This window comes from Metschnikowia bicuspidata, assembly GCF_001664035.1.
Source record: "Metschnikowia bicuspidata var. bicuspidata NRRL YB-4993 chromosome Unknown METBIscaffold_6, whole genome shotgun sequence".
In the NCBI taxonomy this organism is placed as follows: domain Eukaryota; kingdom Fungi; phylum Ascomycota; class Pichiomycetes; order Serinales; family Metschnikowiaceae; genus Metschnikowia; species Metschnikowia bicuspidata.
In genome coordinates, this window is record NW_017387736.1 from 113,419 (window position 1) to 131,088 (window position 17,670).

At 50.8% G+C, this 17,670-nt stretch overlaps 9 protein-coding genes across 9 annotated transcripts; 7 read left to right on the top strand and 2 right to left on the bottom strand.

Moving 5' to 3' along the window:
• Positions 1-260: 260 nt before the first annotated feature.
• On the top strand, positions 261-2,417 carry METBIDRAFT_46102 (uncharacterized protein; the record flags this gene model as incomplete). The annotated part of the gene is made up of 2 exons (XM_018857992.1): positions 261-1,748; positions 1,905-2,417. Coding segments are annotated over 2 exons (2,001 nt in total), but the record flags the coding sequence as incomplete, so codon positions are not given.
• Positions 2,418-2,741: 324 nt separating this feature from the next.
• Positions 2,742-5,342, top strand: METBIDRAFT_73491 (uncharacterized protein; the record flags this gene model as incomplete). Its single annotated transcript, XM_018858415.1, has 2 exons — positions 2,742-5,180; positions 5,220-5,342. The coding sequence occupies 2 exons, from the start codon at positions 2,742-2,744 to the stop codon at positions 5,340-5,342; spliced, it is 2,562 nt and encodes an 853-aa protein (XP_018709995.1).
• Positions 5,343-5,408: 66 nt separating this feature from the next.
• METBIDRAFT_46166 (uncharacterized protein) lies at positions 5,409-6,575 on the bottom strand (the record flags this gene model as incomplete). Its single annotated transcript, XM_018857999.1, has 1 exon — positions 5,409-6,575. The coding sequence occupies one exon, from the start codon at positions 6,573-6,575 to the stop codon at positions 5,409-5,411; it is 1,167 nt and encodes a 388-aa protein (XP_018709996.1).
• Positions 6,576-7,094: 519 nt separating this feature from the next.
• Positions 7,095-8,630, top strand: METBIDRAFT_46396 (uncharacterized protein; the record flags this gene model as incomplete). The annotated part of the gene is made up of 1 exon (XM_018858035.1): positions 7,095-8,630. A coding segment is annotated over one exon (1,536 nt), but the record flags the coding sequence as incomplete, so codon positions are not given.
• A 446-nt stretch (positions 8,631-9,076) lies between these two features.
• SWD3 (Swd3p) lies at positions 9,077-10,405 on the top strand (the record flags this gene model as incomplete). The annotated part of the gene is made up of 1 exon (XM_018854324.1): positions 9,077-10,405. The coding sequence occupies one exon, from the start codon at positions 9,077-9,079 to the stop codon at positions 10,403-10,405; it is 1,329 nt and encodes a 442-aa protein (XP_018709998.1).
• Positions 10,406-10,532: 127 nt separating this feature from the next.
• Positions 10,533-11,331, top strand: METBIDRAFT_214282 (uncharacterized protein). The gene has a single exon (XM_018855073.1). The coding sequence runs from the start codon at positions 10,660-10,662 to the stop codon at positions 11,191-11,193; it is 534 nt and encodes a 177-aa protein (XP_018709999.1). The 5' UTR covers positions 10,533-10,659; the 3' UTR covers positions 11,194-11,331.
• Positions 11,332-11,468: 137 nt separating this feature from the next.
• On the bottom strand, positions 11,469-12,593 carry METBIDRAFT_46191 (serine/threonine/tyrosine protein kinase; the record flags this gene model as incomplete). Its single annotated transcript, XM_018858002.1, has 1 exon — positions 11,469-12,593. The coding sequence occupies one exon, from the start codon at positions 12,591-12,593 to the stop codon at positions 11,469-11,471; it is 1,125 nt and encodes a 374-aa protein (XP_018710000.1).
• Positions 12,594-15,274: 2,681 nt separating this feature from the next.
• METBIDRAFT_46154 (mitochondrial 37S ribosomal protein YmS18) lies at positions 15,275-15,799 on the top strand (the record flags this gene model as incomplete). Its single annotated transcript, XM_018857997.1, has 1 exon — positions 15,275-15,799. The coding sequence occupies one exon, from the start codon at positions 15,275-15,277 to the stop codon at positions 15,797-15,799; it is 525 nt and encodes a 174-aa protein (XP_018710001.1).
• Positions 15,800-16,734: 935 nt separating this feature from the next.
• RPL25 (60S ribosomal protein uL23) lies at positions 16,735-17,639 on the top strand (the record flags this gene model as incomplete). Its single annotated transcript, XM_018859293.1, has 2 exons — positions 16,735-17,171; positions 17,221-17,639. The coding sequence occupies exons 1-2, from the start codon at positions 17,138-17,140 to the stop codon at positions 17,637-17,639; spliced, it is 453 nt and encodes a 150-aa protein (XP_018710002.1). The 5' UTR covers positions 16,735-17,137.
• Positions 17,640-17,670: the final 31 nt, after the last annotated feature.

A 17,670-nucleotide genomic window follows, 5' to 3' on the forward strand; every position in this document is an offset into this window, starting at 1 on the left:
CCAATGGAGACGCTGCAGTCCCCGAACCTCCCCATTCCCAGCTCCAGCCGTTCGCCCATTTCCGCCATTCCCCACTCAAAAATCGTGCGTGTCCCGAAATCTCTCCGCTTTTCCATAGCTCCGTCGCCCGTCCCTCCGCACCCACCCAGCCGCCGCCCCAGCGCGCACCAAAGAAAAAAAACCTACCCCGTCTTCTTCCTCAACACCCTCCGCCACCTCGCACATACACCCGCCGCCACGCTGCACACCGACCCCAGCGCGCCGCAATGAACTCGTTGAAAGAGGCCTTGGCCCGCGTGTCGCGCGTGGTCAACCCCCCCGGGCCGCGGCGCCGCCCGCCGCCGGTGGTTGTCCCGGCGCCGCCGGCGGCCCCCCGGCACCTCCAGCTCGGCGAACGGCCCACGGTTCCGCGGCCGCAGCTCGCCGCGGCGCGGCCGCACGTCCAGCGCTTCTTGCGCAGGCGGTTCCAGCGCTTCCTCGAGCCGCTCCAGATGCCGCAGCTCCGGATCCACGAGGACAGGCGGGCGCCCTACGACGCGGCGCGTGCGGAGCGGCGGCTCGCGCACAAGAGCAGCGCGGACCGGCTCCAGATGCTCACGTACTTCCTCGGCGAGCGGCCGGCGTTCGAGCGCATGATGCGGTTGTTGGAGGCGCACACGCCGCGCGAGCTCATGGACGGCGCCACCGTGGAGAGCCCGGCCGCGTTGGCCCGGGTGTTGGAGCGCGAGGACCGGGAGTTTCATGCGGCCCGCTACGCGCACGTGCCGCGCTTCCACTTCCGGGAGGTGCCGCCCATGCCGCGGCCGTTGACGCGGGCGGGCTTCCAGGAGTACGTGTACACGTTGACGCACAGCCGCATGCTCTACCGCAACGCGCTGTCGTTGAAGAGCGGGCTCGTGCCGGAGATCCTCCTCTACACGCACCGCGTGGATAACGAGGCGTTCCGCCCGTTCCGGTCCACGGAGACGTACAACTACCTCATCAAGTACTTCGGCTTCGACAAGTTCCAGAGCTCGTTCGCGCGCGAGCTCGTGCTCGTGATGGTGCACGACGGCCATGCGCCCAACACCAACACGCTCAACCAGCTCTTGAGGATCTGCCGTGTGCACAGCCGCCGCCGCTCGCTCGTCAGCACCTACAAGCTCGTGGCCAACTACCTCGGCTTGGCCCGCAAGCTCGGCCTCCGCATCAACCTCGCCACCTGGAACCGCGTCTACGACTGCATCGACAACATCCTCTTGAAGGAGGCCTTTCTCAACAGGATGCTGGCCGTGTGTCTCCCGGTGCTGGACAACATGTGCGTGCGCGTGCTCGCGGACTTCTGCACCACCACGTCGCACACGCAAGAGGTGGTGCGCTTCTTGGAGAACGACCTCCGCCGCCCGGCCTGGCGCGACGCCCCGCGCCTCGCGGAGAAGGTGCTCTTCCACCAGGTCCAGCACACGGCGGCCAACGCAGACCTCGCGCGGGTCTTCGAGGACTTCGGCCGCCACGTGGCCGTCGACGCGTTGACGCTCAAGACCTTGGCCAACGCCATCAACGCCAACGCCAACTTGCTGCACCGGGGCTACCTCGTGCTCTGCATGTACGTGCGCCTCGCGCCGCTCGTGCCGCTCGTCCCGCCCGAGGTCTACAGCCGCGCGGCTCAGCTACTCTGTGAGAACGCCGAGGGCTACGATATCCCGGCCGTCAACTTCTTTGTCCGTGCCATCGTCCACCACGACGCCACGAGGATGCTCGGCTTGCCGGTGGAAACCGTCCAGTACACGAGGTCCAGCGGCAAGGAGTGCAGGGATGTCAAGGTGCCCACGGAGCCCAAAGAGACCCCGGACACGGAGCCCACGGATCCCAAAGAGACCACGGATACGGAGCCCACGGAGCTCAAGGAGACCACGGATACGGAGCCCACGGAGCCCAAGATGGACTTCAAAACCGAGGAGACCAGAGACTCCAAGAAACAGGCTCGCGGACCAAGGCTCAAGAGCCCCGACGCCGTCTTCCCCGAGAACTACAAGATCTTCAAGAGATTGTCCCGCAAGGGCCTCAACGTCCTCGAGGCAAAGGTTATCTACGAACTCCAGGAGCGGCCAAACCCCGGCTCGAGATACCCGTGGGACCTTCTCACCGAAAGCGAGGAGAAGGCGTGGGTGGCCATCACCGAGCAAATCAGAGCCCAGTCCCGCTTCTGGGAAAACACCGCCGCCAAGGCCGCAAGCGTAGGGCTCGTCGTGTCCGATCACCCGCAAGCCCCGCCCGCATGGATCACCGCCTACGAAAAGAAACAGTACAGGCAAATGAGCCTCAGTCACGAGATCAACACCTTACAAAAGCTCGCCATGGGCTTGGACAAGCACACCGAGCATGAGATGAAGAAACGAAACATATACGCTGCTTCCCCGGAACAGACGTCTGTCTAAACCATACATGTACATAGCATCACGAGATCTTCTTGCGTCGGATCTCTCCGCAGCACCTGGGCTTGCTCCACCACGCGATGCCTGATACACGACGCCATATATATTGGCACACATTCCAGCATCAAGCATGACCTACGTAGAATAAGAGGGCGATTGTTGCCGCCAAAATTGCTCCTCCTGAATTTTATGCTGTATCGCGCAATATCTTCCATCCAGCGTGGGTCCGAGCGCGTCACGCGAAGACGTATATAGACATCACAGGATTGAGACACTATAACCTGAAAACAACCTGGAGAAATTACTTGGACTACAGCACCACAAAAAATGAATAGCTATGCCTGCTCTTTCTGGTCGCCTGACTACATTTCTGGAATAGACAGGCTTTCACGCCACCTGCTGCTTTCCCTCGGCCAGCTCCACGAGCTACGCAAGTTTGTCTTCAACTACATGAAATATTTCCACACTAATGGGGAGTATCTTTCCAATCTTGCCGAATCGTCCTACCCAATAGACAGTAGCTTCCGTACGTCACGTGGCCCTAGAGGGGGCCGGGTTGCGAGCGGAATCCGGCAGGCTTCCAGATCTGAAGATCCGCTGATGTACGATATGGACTATGTTTTTCGCCAGTTTGTCGAGAAAACCCGCAATGACCTGCTCCTTCATCAGAGGGTGGCCTCGGAGATTGACCGGCTTGTTTTGGAGAAAATCACGGCGTTTTTGAAGCAGCACGAGCCCCAAATTAAGATACACGTGTCCGATTTGGCCGATCTTTTTGACGAATTCAGGCTGTCTTACGAGGCCGTAGAGACAATCAAACGAGAATACACCACAATTTATCGGCTCGGAGAGTTCCTGCTTAAGCAGCCGGAGGACCAGAATATCTCCGCAAATCTTGAGGCAGAAACAGACACTCCACTGCCCGAACCAGAGGATGAAGATCCCTCATGCGCATCTGGAGACAGCCTTGGAACTGGCTTTCCGTTGGTAATCACAAGTGATTATCTGTTTACAGATACCCAATCGTTCACTGGCTTTGTGGCTGCAGTTGTGAAAGCTGTTCCCATCACCAAAAGGAAAATTCCGCTCCCAGGGCACCGCAACGAGATGTTCTCCAGCGAGCAATTGTGTGGTATCATGACAAGGGAAAAACCTCGCGGATTCAATCCTACGAGATCAAACCTAGAAAAACTTGGCCAGGTTTTGTTGGACATCAAAGTTCTAACGGGTACGGGATTTTTTGCCAAGAAGTTCAGCAGCGAGGGAATGTGGTTTGAATGGTCTGATATGGCCATTGCGATGTCTAGAAAGAACTCAAACAGTACGTTGAAAGAAACGCCGCTGATCACTTCCCCGAAGTTAGAGGACAGGTGGAATTCAATGGCATTTTCCACGACCAAGAAGTTCAACGGGGTGTTCAAAACGATGCAGAATTCTCTCTCGATGGCCAGATTTTCCGAAGAGGACTTAGAGAACTATGAGAAAAAGTACAATGAAGCATATGTGATCTTGCAGAAACAAAAACATCTTCTTGAAATGAGAATCCTGATGGCTTCGCAATATATGGAGAAGTTTGAGAAGTTTAAGATTGAGCTCGTTTACCAAAGCCTTACAAAACTAGTACAGGTTCTCCAAACCACCAATTCCCAATTTGCAACGGACCTTTCCAAGTTTTGCGTGATGTTTGTGAACAAGTTGAACAAGCCTGAAAACTATTCACTAGAGTTCAAGAAGGGGTTGAACACTTTTGGCACTGGCATCTATTTCCCATCTCTTCTTGCGCCTGATCAGCCAAAAAACAGACACGTGAGCACATCACAACTTAACACAAACTTCCAAAACATAAAGCTCAATTTCAACTTGTTTAAAGACATTCCACTACAGGCCAAGATGTACGATATACAGCCAGAATTTCCACTCAGCTTGCATTCGATTCCGATTTTTATGTTCGAGACGATCAAATCTCTAGACAGGTTCCCGCCACAGAAAGTGAGAGATGCATGGTCACTGCCAATCAACTACCAGCAATACTGGCTTATGAAAGATACTTTGATCAGCGAGATTCAAGAGTTTCAAGAAGAAATTTCGGTGGTTCGTTCTGCAGAGTTGACATTGTTGCTGAAAGCTATCAGGTTTCTTGAAGATAAAGACGTATCCCGGCTGGTGAACTTTTTGAAAAATTGGCTTCTCGAGATAAGCGACTCCATTATACCATCCACTGTCCATGAGTCACTCGTTGCGACCTACAAAATCACCAGAGATGGCGACGAAGCAAGCACACAGAGGTTGGCAGAAACCTTGAAGATTTTAAGCGCCATGCCCAGAAGCAACTTGAGTTCTCTTATTCACATCTTGGAACATATAGCAGAAACCTTTGAGCTTGATCTTCTCGAAAGATCCGGAAACTCGGACATTGTCATGGAAGCTGTACCAAGTATCAGCGAATCCACTCTCAACAAGCTTGCTTCTAAGTTGAATTCGTTCGGAGCTATAGGGACCATCCCATTTCTCCATCTCATCATGAGACCATCGGTAGTAAAGAATGCCGGTGGGTATCATCCACCGCTCGAGCAATACAACATGCTTCTTGGAGATTTGCTTGCGTTGAGTACTCGCCGAAAGCTATTTCAAGCGCTTGTGGCAAGTGAAGAGCAGTTCATCAAACGTCAAGAGCAACAAAAGCAAAACCTTGGCATCCCTAAAATTCAGGAGCCAAGAGAGCGATCTACGTCTGTGAACAAACAGCCCATTCCGCAGATTGGAATCGTGGGATCTCCAGGTAAAGCTTCACAGGAAGGAAATGAGCGGGCACTAATAAGTCCCAATGCTTTGAACACCGAGAGTTTTGAGTTGCGGCCGTTCCGCACTGGTGCCACACCCAGGCCTTCGCCATCAGCGTCTCCAGTGACAAAAAAGCCCAGGGATTAAATATGCGATTTTCAGAAGAAGTTGTTTTTCAAGGGCTATCAACGGGAGCTCGAAATATTGAGCCAATCAAGGCTTCTTGCGAATGGTGTCTAGGAAACCCTGGTCGCGAGCCACGTTGCTCATGGTGATTCGCTGAAGCTTGTGAAGCTGCTTAGTACAGAAGAAGAATAGCGTTGCCAAGCCCAAGGAGCCTGCAAGTACAATGAACTCGAAGCCACCATCAGCTTCCTCGATGAAGTTTTCGAGATTCATGCCGTACAATGCGGCGACATACATGGTGATACCCATGGAAAGCAATCCTATAGAGAACTTCAAGCCCAAGAGCATAAGGTCGTTTCTGTTGGCGTCGAGCACAAATTTGATGATCTCCTCGGACGTTTTGATCTGCGAACCGAGCTCCTCCACGGTCTGGATGGTCTCGTTTATCGTAGCATAGTATGATTCCAAGAGCAACTCGATTTCCTGATGATGGTAGGCTTGCCTGTGGGTGCCCTGCAGGATTTCCGTCAAGTAAAGCGAGTTGAGCTCGTCGTCCTGGTCCAACAAGTCGTGGAGAAGGTCGTTGATGAGCTTGGCCTTCTGGTGGAACTGGCCTAGTTTTTTCAGCTGGATGAGCAAGTAGCGCAACTTGACTCGCTCAATAGAGTTGTCGAGACTGGCCAAAATGTTGTTCAACACGGTTTTGTGCACGTTGAGTTCGATGGTGAGGTTCGATGCCACGTCCACCAAAATGGCCTCCAAGGCCCTGAACTCGTAGGGCAAAGAAGCCGCGTCGGGATGTGAGACCTTGAGGCGCTTGGACATCTCCTTTAGGAACGTGCCCTGCGAGTAAGACTCCGTGAAACGCGAGCTATGGGCATAGTCGAAGATGACTAGGGAATCGCACATGATGAGGGCCCGGATGTTGAGCAAGTTCAAGAGCACACAGTTTTTTCTGGTCACTATCAGCGGCACGAACTCCATGTGGAAGCCATTGTTGCCCGGCGTGTGGTTGGTGTGTGAACGAATCATTTTGCGAAGGTCCCGGGGGGCTATGCCGTATTTTCTCATGAACTCCAGCTTCCGCATGGTCAACCCATGGATGGTGATATTGCCATTGCGGTCATAAACCGTGCACCTCACATACTCGCTCTCAGGCTGGGACTTGTTCGAGCGGAGCGTGTTGGCAATGAAAATCTCGTTCAAGTTGTCCTGGTTCCGACGACAGGTGTTGGAAAACGAGCGAGATAGCATAGGTTTTCCAAGAGCCAGCGAGAACCCACAGAAGCGGAGGGGCCGAGTGCCAAATGCAGACATCTGCGCTAGCAGACAGAGGCGCAGGCTGTGCAGGGTTACAAGACGCCTGCTGAACATCAGAGCAGCTTCGAAAGGCTATGAAAGATGCGTGCTTTGTATGTTTTAAAGTGAGAGGTAGAAGGCGAGAGACGGCCCTAGCCATGTACAGATCAATGCACGGTGCGACTCGGGCCTACGTGCTGGGCCCTAGGGCCGGCTTATTACAGAGCTTACTGGGGCCCGAATATATTGGAAACTTAGGGCATAGAGTGGAAAAAAAGGGGCAGAATTCGAGAGGAGCGCTTTTATTACCCGAAAAGCCGGCACTTATCCGAGAAAGGCTGCAAAACACGCTTTTCGGCATATCCTCCCATTGGCCCCCAGCAGCTCGCCTGGCTTCCGGGCCTCGCGTCTCCTCCACATTTCGCACTGGTGGCCCAGTAATTCAAAAACGCGTATTCTTTGACCCCACCGAATATCCACAGCATGTCCCGAATCTTCAGCTCGGACCAGCTCGACGTGTGCGAGGAAGTCGGCCGAGGCGGCTTTGGCGTCGTTTTCCGAGGAATCGTCAAAGCCACGGGCCAGGAGGTGGCCATCAAGCAAATCGACTTGGAGCATGAGCTGGCTGACTTCTTCGAGGTGAACCGTGAGATCCAGATTCTCTCGGAGTGCCGGTCACCGCAGATCACACAGTACCTCGGCTGCTTTGTGAAAGGGTACAAGCTCTGGGTCATCATGGAGTTTGTGGACGGAGGCTCGCTCTTCGAGCTTTTGATGCCAGGTCCCGTGACTGACGAAAAGACCATTCTGATTATCGCAGGCGAGATTCTTTTGGCGCTTCTGTACCTCCACGAACTGGGAAAAATCCACCGAGACTTGAAGTCGCAAAACATCTTGTTCAATCAGAACGGCGAGGTCAAACTAGCGGACTTCGGGGTGTCCACGCAGTTGTATTCGAATTTTTCTAGGCGAAACACCACCGTGGGTACCCCGTACTGGATGGCGCCGGAAGTGATCATGAATAACACGGGTGGCCATAGTTTCAAGGCGGATATCTGGTCGCTCGGATGCTGTATTTTCGAGCTCCGGAGCGGCAAGCCGCCGCTCCAGGACCACTACACCCCAATGCAAGCGCTCCGCAAGATCTCGTCGTGCAAGAAAAACGCTGATTTTGTAAACTTCATTGACATGGCCGCAAAAGACGACTGGTCCGACACACTCAAAGATTTTCTTGCCAGCTGTTTCAGCGTAGACCCCCGCAACAGGCCGTCTGCCCTGAGGCTCTTGCAACACGACTTCATTTTGGGCAAACACGACTTGGGGCCAGAAGCGTGCAAGCGGAGACTCAAAAAGCTCATCACCAGAAAACGGCTCTGGGACCAGCAGAACCACGTGGTGAAGTCCCACAGGATCTACGCCCCCACAGAGATTTCCCAGAACCAGAACAAGTGGAAACATGGCGGTAGCCCCCAAAAAGAGACTAAGTCCATACGCTTCGACTTCAGCACCATCAAAGATGCACCCGAGCTCCCGAGCGAAACAGATAGCGAACACAAGAAAATATCAGTGTCCCCTTCGCGAAGCGACAGCAGCGGAGGGGCCAGACAAGACGCATCCAAGAACAACAAGGCCATGAAGGCTGATTTTCGCAAGGTGCTCAACAGAGTCTTCACCAAGCTCGAGCTGCGGACGGCGTTGTCGACCAGCCAGTATGACCAGATCGTGACGCTCAATGACAAGCTCCTTGACATGTTCACACCTGTTAGTTCTGCCGATCCATCTGGCTCTCAGAGCAAAATCTTGGTGTGCCAGTACCTCAAGTATTTGTTGAAGGAGGTGTCCAAACAAGCGCCCGCAAACAAGCTGCAGTTGCAAAAGGCAATTGTTCCTTCACAGTACCTCCAGCAAGCCTCCAGCACCATTGAGCCAGTAAAAAAACAGGCTCCTACATCAATGGATGAAATCGAAAGGAGTCTTTTAGGCTCGTGGCTAGACAAGCTTGAGAAATAGAGGGCACTTGTGCAACAGGAACGAGCGTAAACAGGCCCATATCAGCTACAAAAAGACAAGAATGAAACAAACAAATAAAAAAAGATACAAAAAAAGCATGCTCCGACCCAGACTGGGCTCGGATGCCATTGCTTCTTCGCATCATACAAATGAGGACCATGGGTTGAAATGAGCCTCGAATCTTAGTCATGTCTCGCATCCTAAACGTTGGCGCAACAGGAAGCATCCAAAAGGAAAAACCATGAACAAAAACCATACCTGGAAGGTTCCAGCGGTAGATTCAGACTTCGGATACACGTTATCTTGGGGCCCCAGTCAATGCTGTGCCTTTATTCGAGTGCATATTGGCCTGATTTCCTATTTGGGACTGCAGATGCGGCCTTACAAGACGGTTGATGAGGCTCTATCGAGTACCAGATATACTTCTGAATTGAACACCAATCACAATGGGCGAGCCTGCGGAAAAGAAAAGCAAACTTATCTCAACGGAACAGGAAACAGGTGCCGCTGAACAATTTTCTCTTGATCAGTTGTACGTTCAAAAGTACTCCCTTGCTGTTTGTACGGAGGAACTGATCAATGCGGTGAAAATCTCGAAAGATAGACGCATATTGGCCACGTGCTCCTCCAAAGGCGTCATTAGAGCATACAATTTTGAGGATGGATCGCTTTTGGCCACTCTCAGAGGACATACCAAGGGTGTTTCGGATATTGCCTTTTCACCCATCAACAGTGACATTGTTGCGTCGGGGTCTGATGACTTGACCATCCGCCTCTGGTCTCTATCACAGCGCAAGTGTATTCGAATTTTAAAGAAGCACACTTACCACATCACGACGTTGACCTTCAACTCAAAAGGCAGTATGCTTATCAGTGGAGCGGCCGACGAGACAATCGTCGTGTGGGACCTTACTACTGGGAACAGTCTCAAGACGCTAGCAGCACACTCGGATCCTGTGAGCTCGGTGTGTTTGACTCCAGATGACACAATAATTGTTAGTTCGTCCTACGACGGGTTGATGAGGCTTTTCGACACCGAGACCGGTCAGTGTTTGAAGACACTTATTTACAATAGTACGTCTCACGGTACCGCTACAGCATCCACGAGCGACGTGGTAAACTTTCCAATCTCCAAAGTCACAATCTCGCCCAACGGGAAATACATCTTAAGCTCGAGCTTGGATGGGAAGATCCGATTGTGGGACTATATGAACAATAAGGTCGTGAAGACGTACTTGGGAGTTGGCGGAACTGCTATCAACAACAAGTACAACAGCGGCTCTGCATTCGTGCAGAAATCTTCAGTCCCAATCGTCGTCTCAGGCTCAGATTGCTGTGGCACTTTGTTCTGGGACTTGCAGTCGAAAGCTATTGTATACCAGCTACAGCCGGGACAAACAATATTGGACGTGATGACTATTGACGGAGGTGCCTTCCTTGCTACATGCAGCCTCTCAGGCGCAGTTGAAGTTTTTGAGCTCAATCAAAAATACGCTGCTTCAACCATGAAGGATTGTTCAATGGATGATCAAAGAAGCGGAGCTGGGAACGACAGTCGACAAAGCCCAAATGAGAGCGTTAAAAATGAAAGTGCTTCCGGTACGCCTGCCGAAACACCTGCCGAAACACCTGCCGAAATAACCGTCGAAACACCCGTCGAAACACACGCCAAAACACACGGCGAAACACCCGCCGAAGCACCTACTGAATTACCTGCTGATATACACACAAATGGCTGTGGCGAGCCAAGAGAACATAAACCCGCTGAAAACTAACACATGCTTTTTACAATAGATACCTGCCTCACAAGTGAAGATCGCATTGAACTTGACGTACTGGCTGTATTTTGAAAGGCTTTCCGCGACTTTGGAGAATGAGCTGGTATTGGAAGGTGTCTGGCGTGGTGGGGGGACGAATGCAGTGATATGCCCACGCACACACCCGTGCACCACGACAACACTATCGTCTCCGCCTCTTTCGGGCACGGGCTCCAGCTCACGGCAAGAAACCTACTTCATTATACCTCGTCATGGAACAGCCCAGAAGCTTATTTCGATTGAATGCGGCGCTGCTCCGCCTTCCAAAATCTCAAAAATTAAGATCCATTGGCATCTACGTAGCTGGTGCTCTTTTTGCCATCGGGTTATGGTCCATGGTAGACGCCGCTATCTATTCCAAAACTGTGAATGCAAGTGTTGTCCACGTTACATTTGTTGACTGGATCCCTTTCATATGCTCCATGCTTGGAATGCTCATTGTCAATTCTATCGAAAAATCGAATTTGTTCTCCGAAGGCCAGAACCTGTTTTTGGGCGACGGGAGCGGCAACGCCTGGGCAGCCAGGGTGATTCTCTTTTTCGGGTTTTCGCTTTTGGCTGGTGGTTTGGCAGGGTCATTTATGGTGTTCATCTTGAAGTTCTTGATGAAACAATACACATTCCCCACGTTGGGCATGGGTGTGTCGAACATCATCTGTAACGGCTCAATTATGTTGAGTTGTATTATTTTGTGGTTATCGCAGAATATAGAAGACGAGTACAGTTATAGCTTGGCATTGAATTAAGTGATACGGCACATGTTCGACTACGGCTGGTCCAATCGGGGCTTTGCGCCTGAATCCCCCTTGAACAATAGGCACTTGAAGCAAGATACTACCCAGTGAAGTGAACAGAAGTAGCGGGTTTTGTGAGAATGCAATAAACACGTGAATACCTTTAGATTTAATCTATAAATAGCGTGATATTCCTATAGAAATGAATACTTCTCAATAGATAAAGTGCTAAGCCAGACCGCTTTATACTTCACTTTCTCCTGAAATACTTTATGCCATATCCCAAATCAAAACTCCTCGTTCGTGCGCTGCAAAGGCCGCAAAAACTCGTCACGCAAAGGACCCATGAGATTTAGCTCGTATTCGCTTAAATCGTATAATTTCAATTTGATGGGTTCCGCAGCGCCCCTTGGGTATACTTTGAACGACTCCTGTTTGAGCTCATCGAAGAACGGATGGAGCATGATAGACTTGGCGCTGGCCCTGGCTTCCGGGTCATATACCAATACCTTAAGCAACAAATCAATCACGTCAGGCGGCGAGTTGGAGAAGATGCGCTCAAACCGTTCCTGGATTGTGCCTGTGAAGAGCTTTGTGGAGAACATGTTGCCTCTGTACTGCGGGTTGCTATTGAAAAAGAAGGTTTTTGGCGGTGGCCCCAACAATTTCGAAACTTCCTTCAACTGCAACTCAGATGACACGCCTTGGAAGATGGGCTTTCCCAAAAACATCTCGGCAATGACACAGCCGAGCCCCCAGATGTCAATCTTCGTGGTGTACACGGTGCACCCAACGATAAGCTCGGGCGCACGGTAAAAGCGCGAGCAGATATAGCTGACGGACGGCTGGTTGGGCTCCAACTGCTTGGCGCTACCAAAGTCGCAGATCTTCAAGCGTACAGTGGACGGGTCAATCAAAATATTGGAGGGCTTGATGTCGCGGTGGGAGATGTTCATGCCGTGCAAGTAGAGCATGGCACGTGCTAGCTGGAACGTGTACGCCTTCATATGAGGGTACGGAATGGTGTATTTCAGATGGCGGTAGTACTTGATTTCGCTCTGCAAGTTCAGCGGCAAGCACTCCATGACCAAGTTCTGATACATTTTGCCGTCGGTTCGGCTCCGCTTATCGAAGAAATACTTCAAGCACACCACGTTGGGGTGGTTGACGGCTCTCAAGATCTCCAACTCACGGCATTTGTACTCGGTTTGCGCCAAAACGCGTTTGATCGCAAAAGGCCCCAAGCGGGCGGGGCGAGGCTGCCCGTTTTCGTCAAGGTGTGCAAGCAGGGCCTCGACCACCGTGCCAAAGGCACCTTTGCCGATTTCCTTGTACTCCTTAACAAACATGGGCAGGCTTTGCGACGTCTCGTTGTCGACAACTTCGTCAAGCACATACTCCTGGGTATCCATGTGGTCCGCCATTCCAAAACCGGTATTTGTGCTCGAATTACGGGTGGGGCTAGTCAGGTTTGACGGCCAACTGGTTCTTGTGGTGGGCGGCTACGGCGGTTGCGGCAGAAAAAAACAAGCGGGGGGTAAGCAGGGGAATTAGGGGCAACGAATCCAGCTGCGGCAGGGCGAGGGTAAAGAAGACGTGTTAGGTTTGCAGCGCTTAAATCAGAGCTCCAATTGGGGAATTCCGTGGCGTTTTCCGGATGGGGTGTCTTTTTGGAAAGTGCCACCAAACTGGAACCTGGCACAATTGGTACCGATAGTCGCGGTAGGTGCGGACAATGGGCTCACGTGCCGCAATTAGCAAGAATAATAGCGCCATGCGAGACACGTCTGTAAGGGCAGGACAACAAGAGACCACGAAAAAAGACAAAGAGAAGGACAGAAAACAAAACAAACAAAAGGCGCAGAAAAGGACGGAATAGGGCCAAAACCATGGGTAGAGTCAGCGACAGAGTCTATGACAAGTGCATTTTTCTATTTTGCTTGTTGGTTTCGTGGAACGTCAAGCTCCTGAGTTTATTGGGTTTAGTCATCCTTCCGCGTGATAGCAGTACTTTTTTTTCTCCTGACTTATTGGCGCTAACAAGGCGAGCGTTACGTGGCAATGGGATTTCTGAGGCTTGTAGGGTGAGGCTCTTTTGGTAAGCCAGCCCGCGAGGACGAATATCGAACCATGCAAAACGCCAATAAACAAAGTCAAAAAGTGAGAACAAGTATATAACGAGCAGAGTCAATGGGCAGCGCCAGTAGTAGACATACGACCCCAGAAAATATAGCCAGCCAGAAACTGCAACCGATCCCAGCATCCCGGAACCGGACTCCAGTTGCGGTTAGGTGCGGCGTGTCTATGCCGTAGCGGATTGATTGGTCTGCGCCGTGCCAGGCATTCTGTCGCACCGCTAATAGTGAGAAATTGGCCCATCTGACCCAGCCATGCACTTGGACCTACAAGCAACAAAAGAACGGGGAGTCCATTACGATGCGTGGTACCAAATACCAAGGTGGACTGAATCCGATGCGCCATAAGCATTTGGAATGAATATTTCAGAATGTCGGCTTGTATTTGAGGGCATGTTTGCATTTAGAGGATGCCACCGAATATGGCGCATGGCGGCTCCAGGAGAATATAATACTCAAGCCCATTTCATGCAAATAAATGGAGCACAATATCCTGCATTTCACAAGCTATTGGTGGTATGAGCACCTAGAGCTAAGGGTAGGTCGAAATAAAGATTTTTCATCTGGCCTAGATCGAGGTACTTGTCTGTTCTTTTATCGTTGAGAAAGAAACGCCCAAATGTATAGCTTTGTATGTCTTCCATAACAGGCCTCGTTCTTTTTATCTTGGGGTGTGGACTCACTATATCAAGAGAGATTTGTGTATTGCCTCTTATTACTTGATCTCTAAGAGATCCATTAGTTATTCCCGTGCGAACTTGAATATTTCACCTTCACACAGCCATTTAATCAATCTCCACTAAATGCTACTTTAACCGAATCAGTTATTCTAAAACTCACATTTCTCAAAGGCCTATACGAGCTTGGTTTTGTGCCCTGGAAGTACCTATTGTTTTGCGCTTTAAACGTATTTATTAAGGTGACTTCACGAATATTGCGGTCCATGAGACCACTTTTTGGATGCCGTAAAACATTGCGACAGGGTCCTAATACTATTACCCCCTCTATGAGCTGCTTTGAAATTGCAAACAGTCAGAGCGGTATTCTCAGAGCATGTCTGATTCGTACTTGCATCGTATGGGTTGACCGTGACTTTCTGGAAAGACAAATGTGAAATACTGAGACACGTCTTGCGACCGGGCTTAATGGCCGAAGTGAAACTGTACTGCAGGAAAAACTGAATGTGAGTTAAGTGGCTGCATGTTACTTTCTACCGGAGCCCGTGAGACAAGAATAAAGATGCTAGACTTGCGGTGGGTGCGAAATTAGTACATGCGAATCGTAGCCCTGCTATACTCTGGAAAGGTGGGTCGGTCTCCATAAATGAGGTAGAATACTGGAAAGCTCTGAAGGGTTAGTGCTTAATTAGAGAAGAAATGGACAAAAAGAAATACAGTGGAAGATACTGAACGATCGGAATCAAACAGTCGCAACAGCCCATAGACTTCTGTCTTTCTCAAACACACCGATTGTCTTGAGGCCGAACATGTCTCTTTTTTGCCAGACCAGAACATACTCCAGGTAAAAATGAATGGACACATGGACACTAAAAAGATCGGAATGTGTATTCTCGTTGCAATTACCTAGTCTGATCGCATATGTATCGCGAGCCGTTTTTTAATCGAGGGCCGCATAGACACCACCGCATTCCCGAAGACATCCAATCGATTCAAGAATTAGAGCCAGATATCTGCACACCGAAAACAAATACCCAAAACACCCAAGCACTTCCAGTTTGTAAAGTGCCATACCTCCAAACTCCCACGAACACCCAGGCCAACCCAGCCAGCCCACATCACACCCGTGCACCAGCCCAATATCCATGAGCGAGAAACAAAAAATTCTAGCCGGCCTAGCACAGTGTCAGTATCGACATGTTTTCTGGACTTAACACGCTTCGCAAGCAAGCGATTTCACTCAATACCTCGTCTCTAGCCTCAAGATGGTTCAGCACATCTATGACTAACTTCGTGGCGGTGCAGGCCCCTATAGAATCGCAGGAAACGTCCGTTGAGGCCGCCAGAAAGAATGAACGGGTGGTGATGTGGAAATTGTATGGGTCTTTCCACAGGCACAACACGTTGTGTTCTTTCGTGGCAGTGGTGGAGGATTTGAACTTTCTCAAGAAAAACAAGAACTTGTCTTACAACGAAAAGGTGTTGTACTACATGAGGTTGCCCCACCACATCAAACTCCATTTCAGTGCGGGCATGTTGGGATTCAGAAAGAGCAATAGGGCCGAGTACGAGGCTGCGTATCAGGTCAGCACGCGTTTGTTCAAGGCCATTGAGGAAAAGAACCTTCTTGCGCCAAGCGACAAGATTGAAATTGTGTTGAAAGACTTCGGCAAGGGCAGAGAGGCGTTTTCGTCTGCTTTGCAGGGTAAGGAGGGTGCCTTCATCCGGCCACACGTCGTTAGGGTGACGGACAACACCAAGTTAAAGTTCGGTGGTGCCCGGCCCAAGAAGGTGCGTCGTTTGTAGAGCGCCATCGTGTACATAGCGTATTATCTATAGATTGGAGGACATAGTGTAGGCTTGCTCGGATGGCATTTGGGTCCTCTCTGTTATGACGGCCGGTTGGATTTCAGTCGCAGGCTACAAGTGAGATTATGCAGAATACAAATGGGATACAGGTGTGCCATGGTAGCTACTGTGGTGACTGTAGTGTCCCGGATGACTGTGGACATGAATGCAGCTGGCGCAGCTGATTGCAATTGTGCCTCGTAAATATGGCGATTAAGCCTTGAAATACAAATTCGAAGACATGCGCGGAGAACATAGAGTCGTGGGGATTTCGAGACTCAGTAATTTCCTGCAATACATGAGAGATACCTGCAAACGGCACAGGCAGTTCCGTGCAGAACTAGAACACATGGCTTGAGAACAAAAGAAACAAACCCCATACTAGACGCCACAATAAGCCAATCTCTGGAGATCACTCGAATTTGGGATTCTCAAGCTATCAGCTGATGGCCTATATGAGAGCTCAAGAATGGTCACTGTCCCATGGGAAGCATTGACACCGGAAATATCAGACTGATACAAAATCGGCTCCTCACATATAGAATCACAGCCCAGCACGCTGAGCCTCAAGATTTCCGGCTACTGTGTGTATATGTCCCTGAAAAGCCATTTCCAATGATCCAGTGTTGGAGAGCTACGGTTAATTGAGCAAGCCCAGGCGAGCACTCGAAGATAAGGGCCCGACAGCGCCTGCAGGACGCCGCCGCACAGAGAGCGAAATTTGCAAGTCACTCTCGTCACGTGCGCGCAGCGAGGAGTCGCAGGCAGATGCCCTCACGAAAACGGCCTATGTGCACTACGCAGCACCAGGCCCGCCGCGGACGGGCTCTGCGCCTGGGCGAGGGTAGAATTTTTTCCACCCTCTCATGTCCACCTTTTCAACTCCTGTTAGACAAAGATTAAAGATGGCTCCAAGTATGTAAACACCACCAACATTGCGATTAGCCGCTCTTCTATATAGTGAGCTGCTTTCCGGACTAGTGGTCTCGACAAGTCTGGGGTTCTGACCGTCATCTGTTCATTTTGCGATGTGGTTTCGCTGATTTTCTTCCTCGGACCAAAATGCACCCTATGCTTCTTCAATATCTGCTCTTCACCGCCAAGAGATATGAGCCAACCGAAATCTGCCTAAACAAAAGAAAAACAAACGAAAAAGGAAAGAGTTTTTTGGGAGAACCTTTCTTTGTATGCTTTTTTTCTTAGTCAGCGGAGATGTCCTTGTGCTCGCCCTAAGAGTGGTGTCGTATACTATATATTGGTGAGCACGGTGAATATCATATTTCCACACCACCCAAAATGCTGATCACTACAAGCACGCTAATCGCAACCAGTACCGCAAAATAATGCGCATCCCGATCTTCCGTACTAACATTATTCAGACACTCAGGCTGCTGCTGCTAAGAAATCTGCCTTGAAGGGTACCAACTCCAAGAAGGCGGTCAAGGTGAGAACCAACACCACCTTCAGATTGCCAAAGACCTTGAAGTTGGCCAAGGCTCCAAGATACGCCAGAAAGGCCGTTCCTCACTACAACAGAATGGACGCCTACAAGGTGATCGAGTCTCCTATTGCCTCTGAGACCGCTATCAAGCAGGTCGAGGACGGTAACACCTTGGTTTTCCAAGTCAGCTTGAAGTCCAACAAGCACCAAATCAAGGCTGCCGTCAAGGAGTTGTACGAGGTTGACGTCGAGAAGGTCAACACCATGATCAGACCAAACGGTACCAAGAAGGCCTACATCAGATTGACTGCTGACCACGATGCCTTGGACGTTGCCAACAGAATCGGTTACGTCTAATCCGCATGAGTGTATTGTAATTAATAAAAGT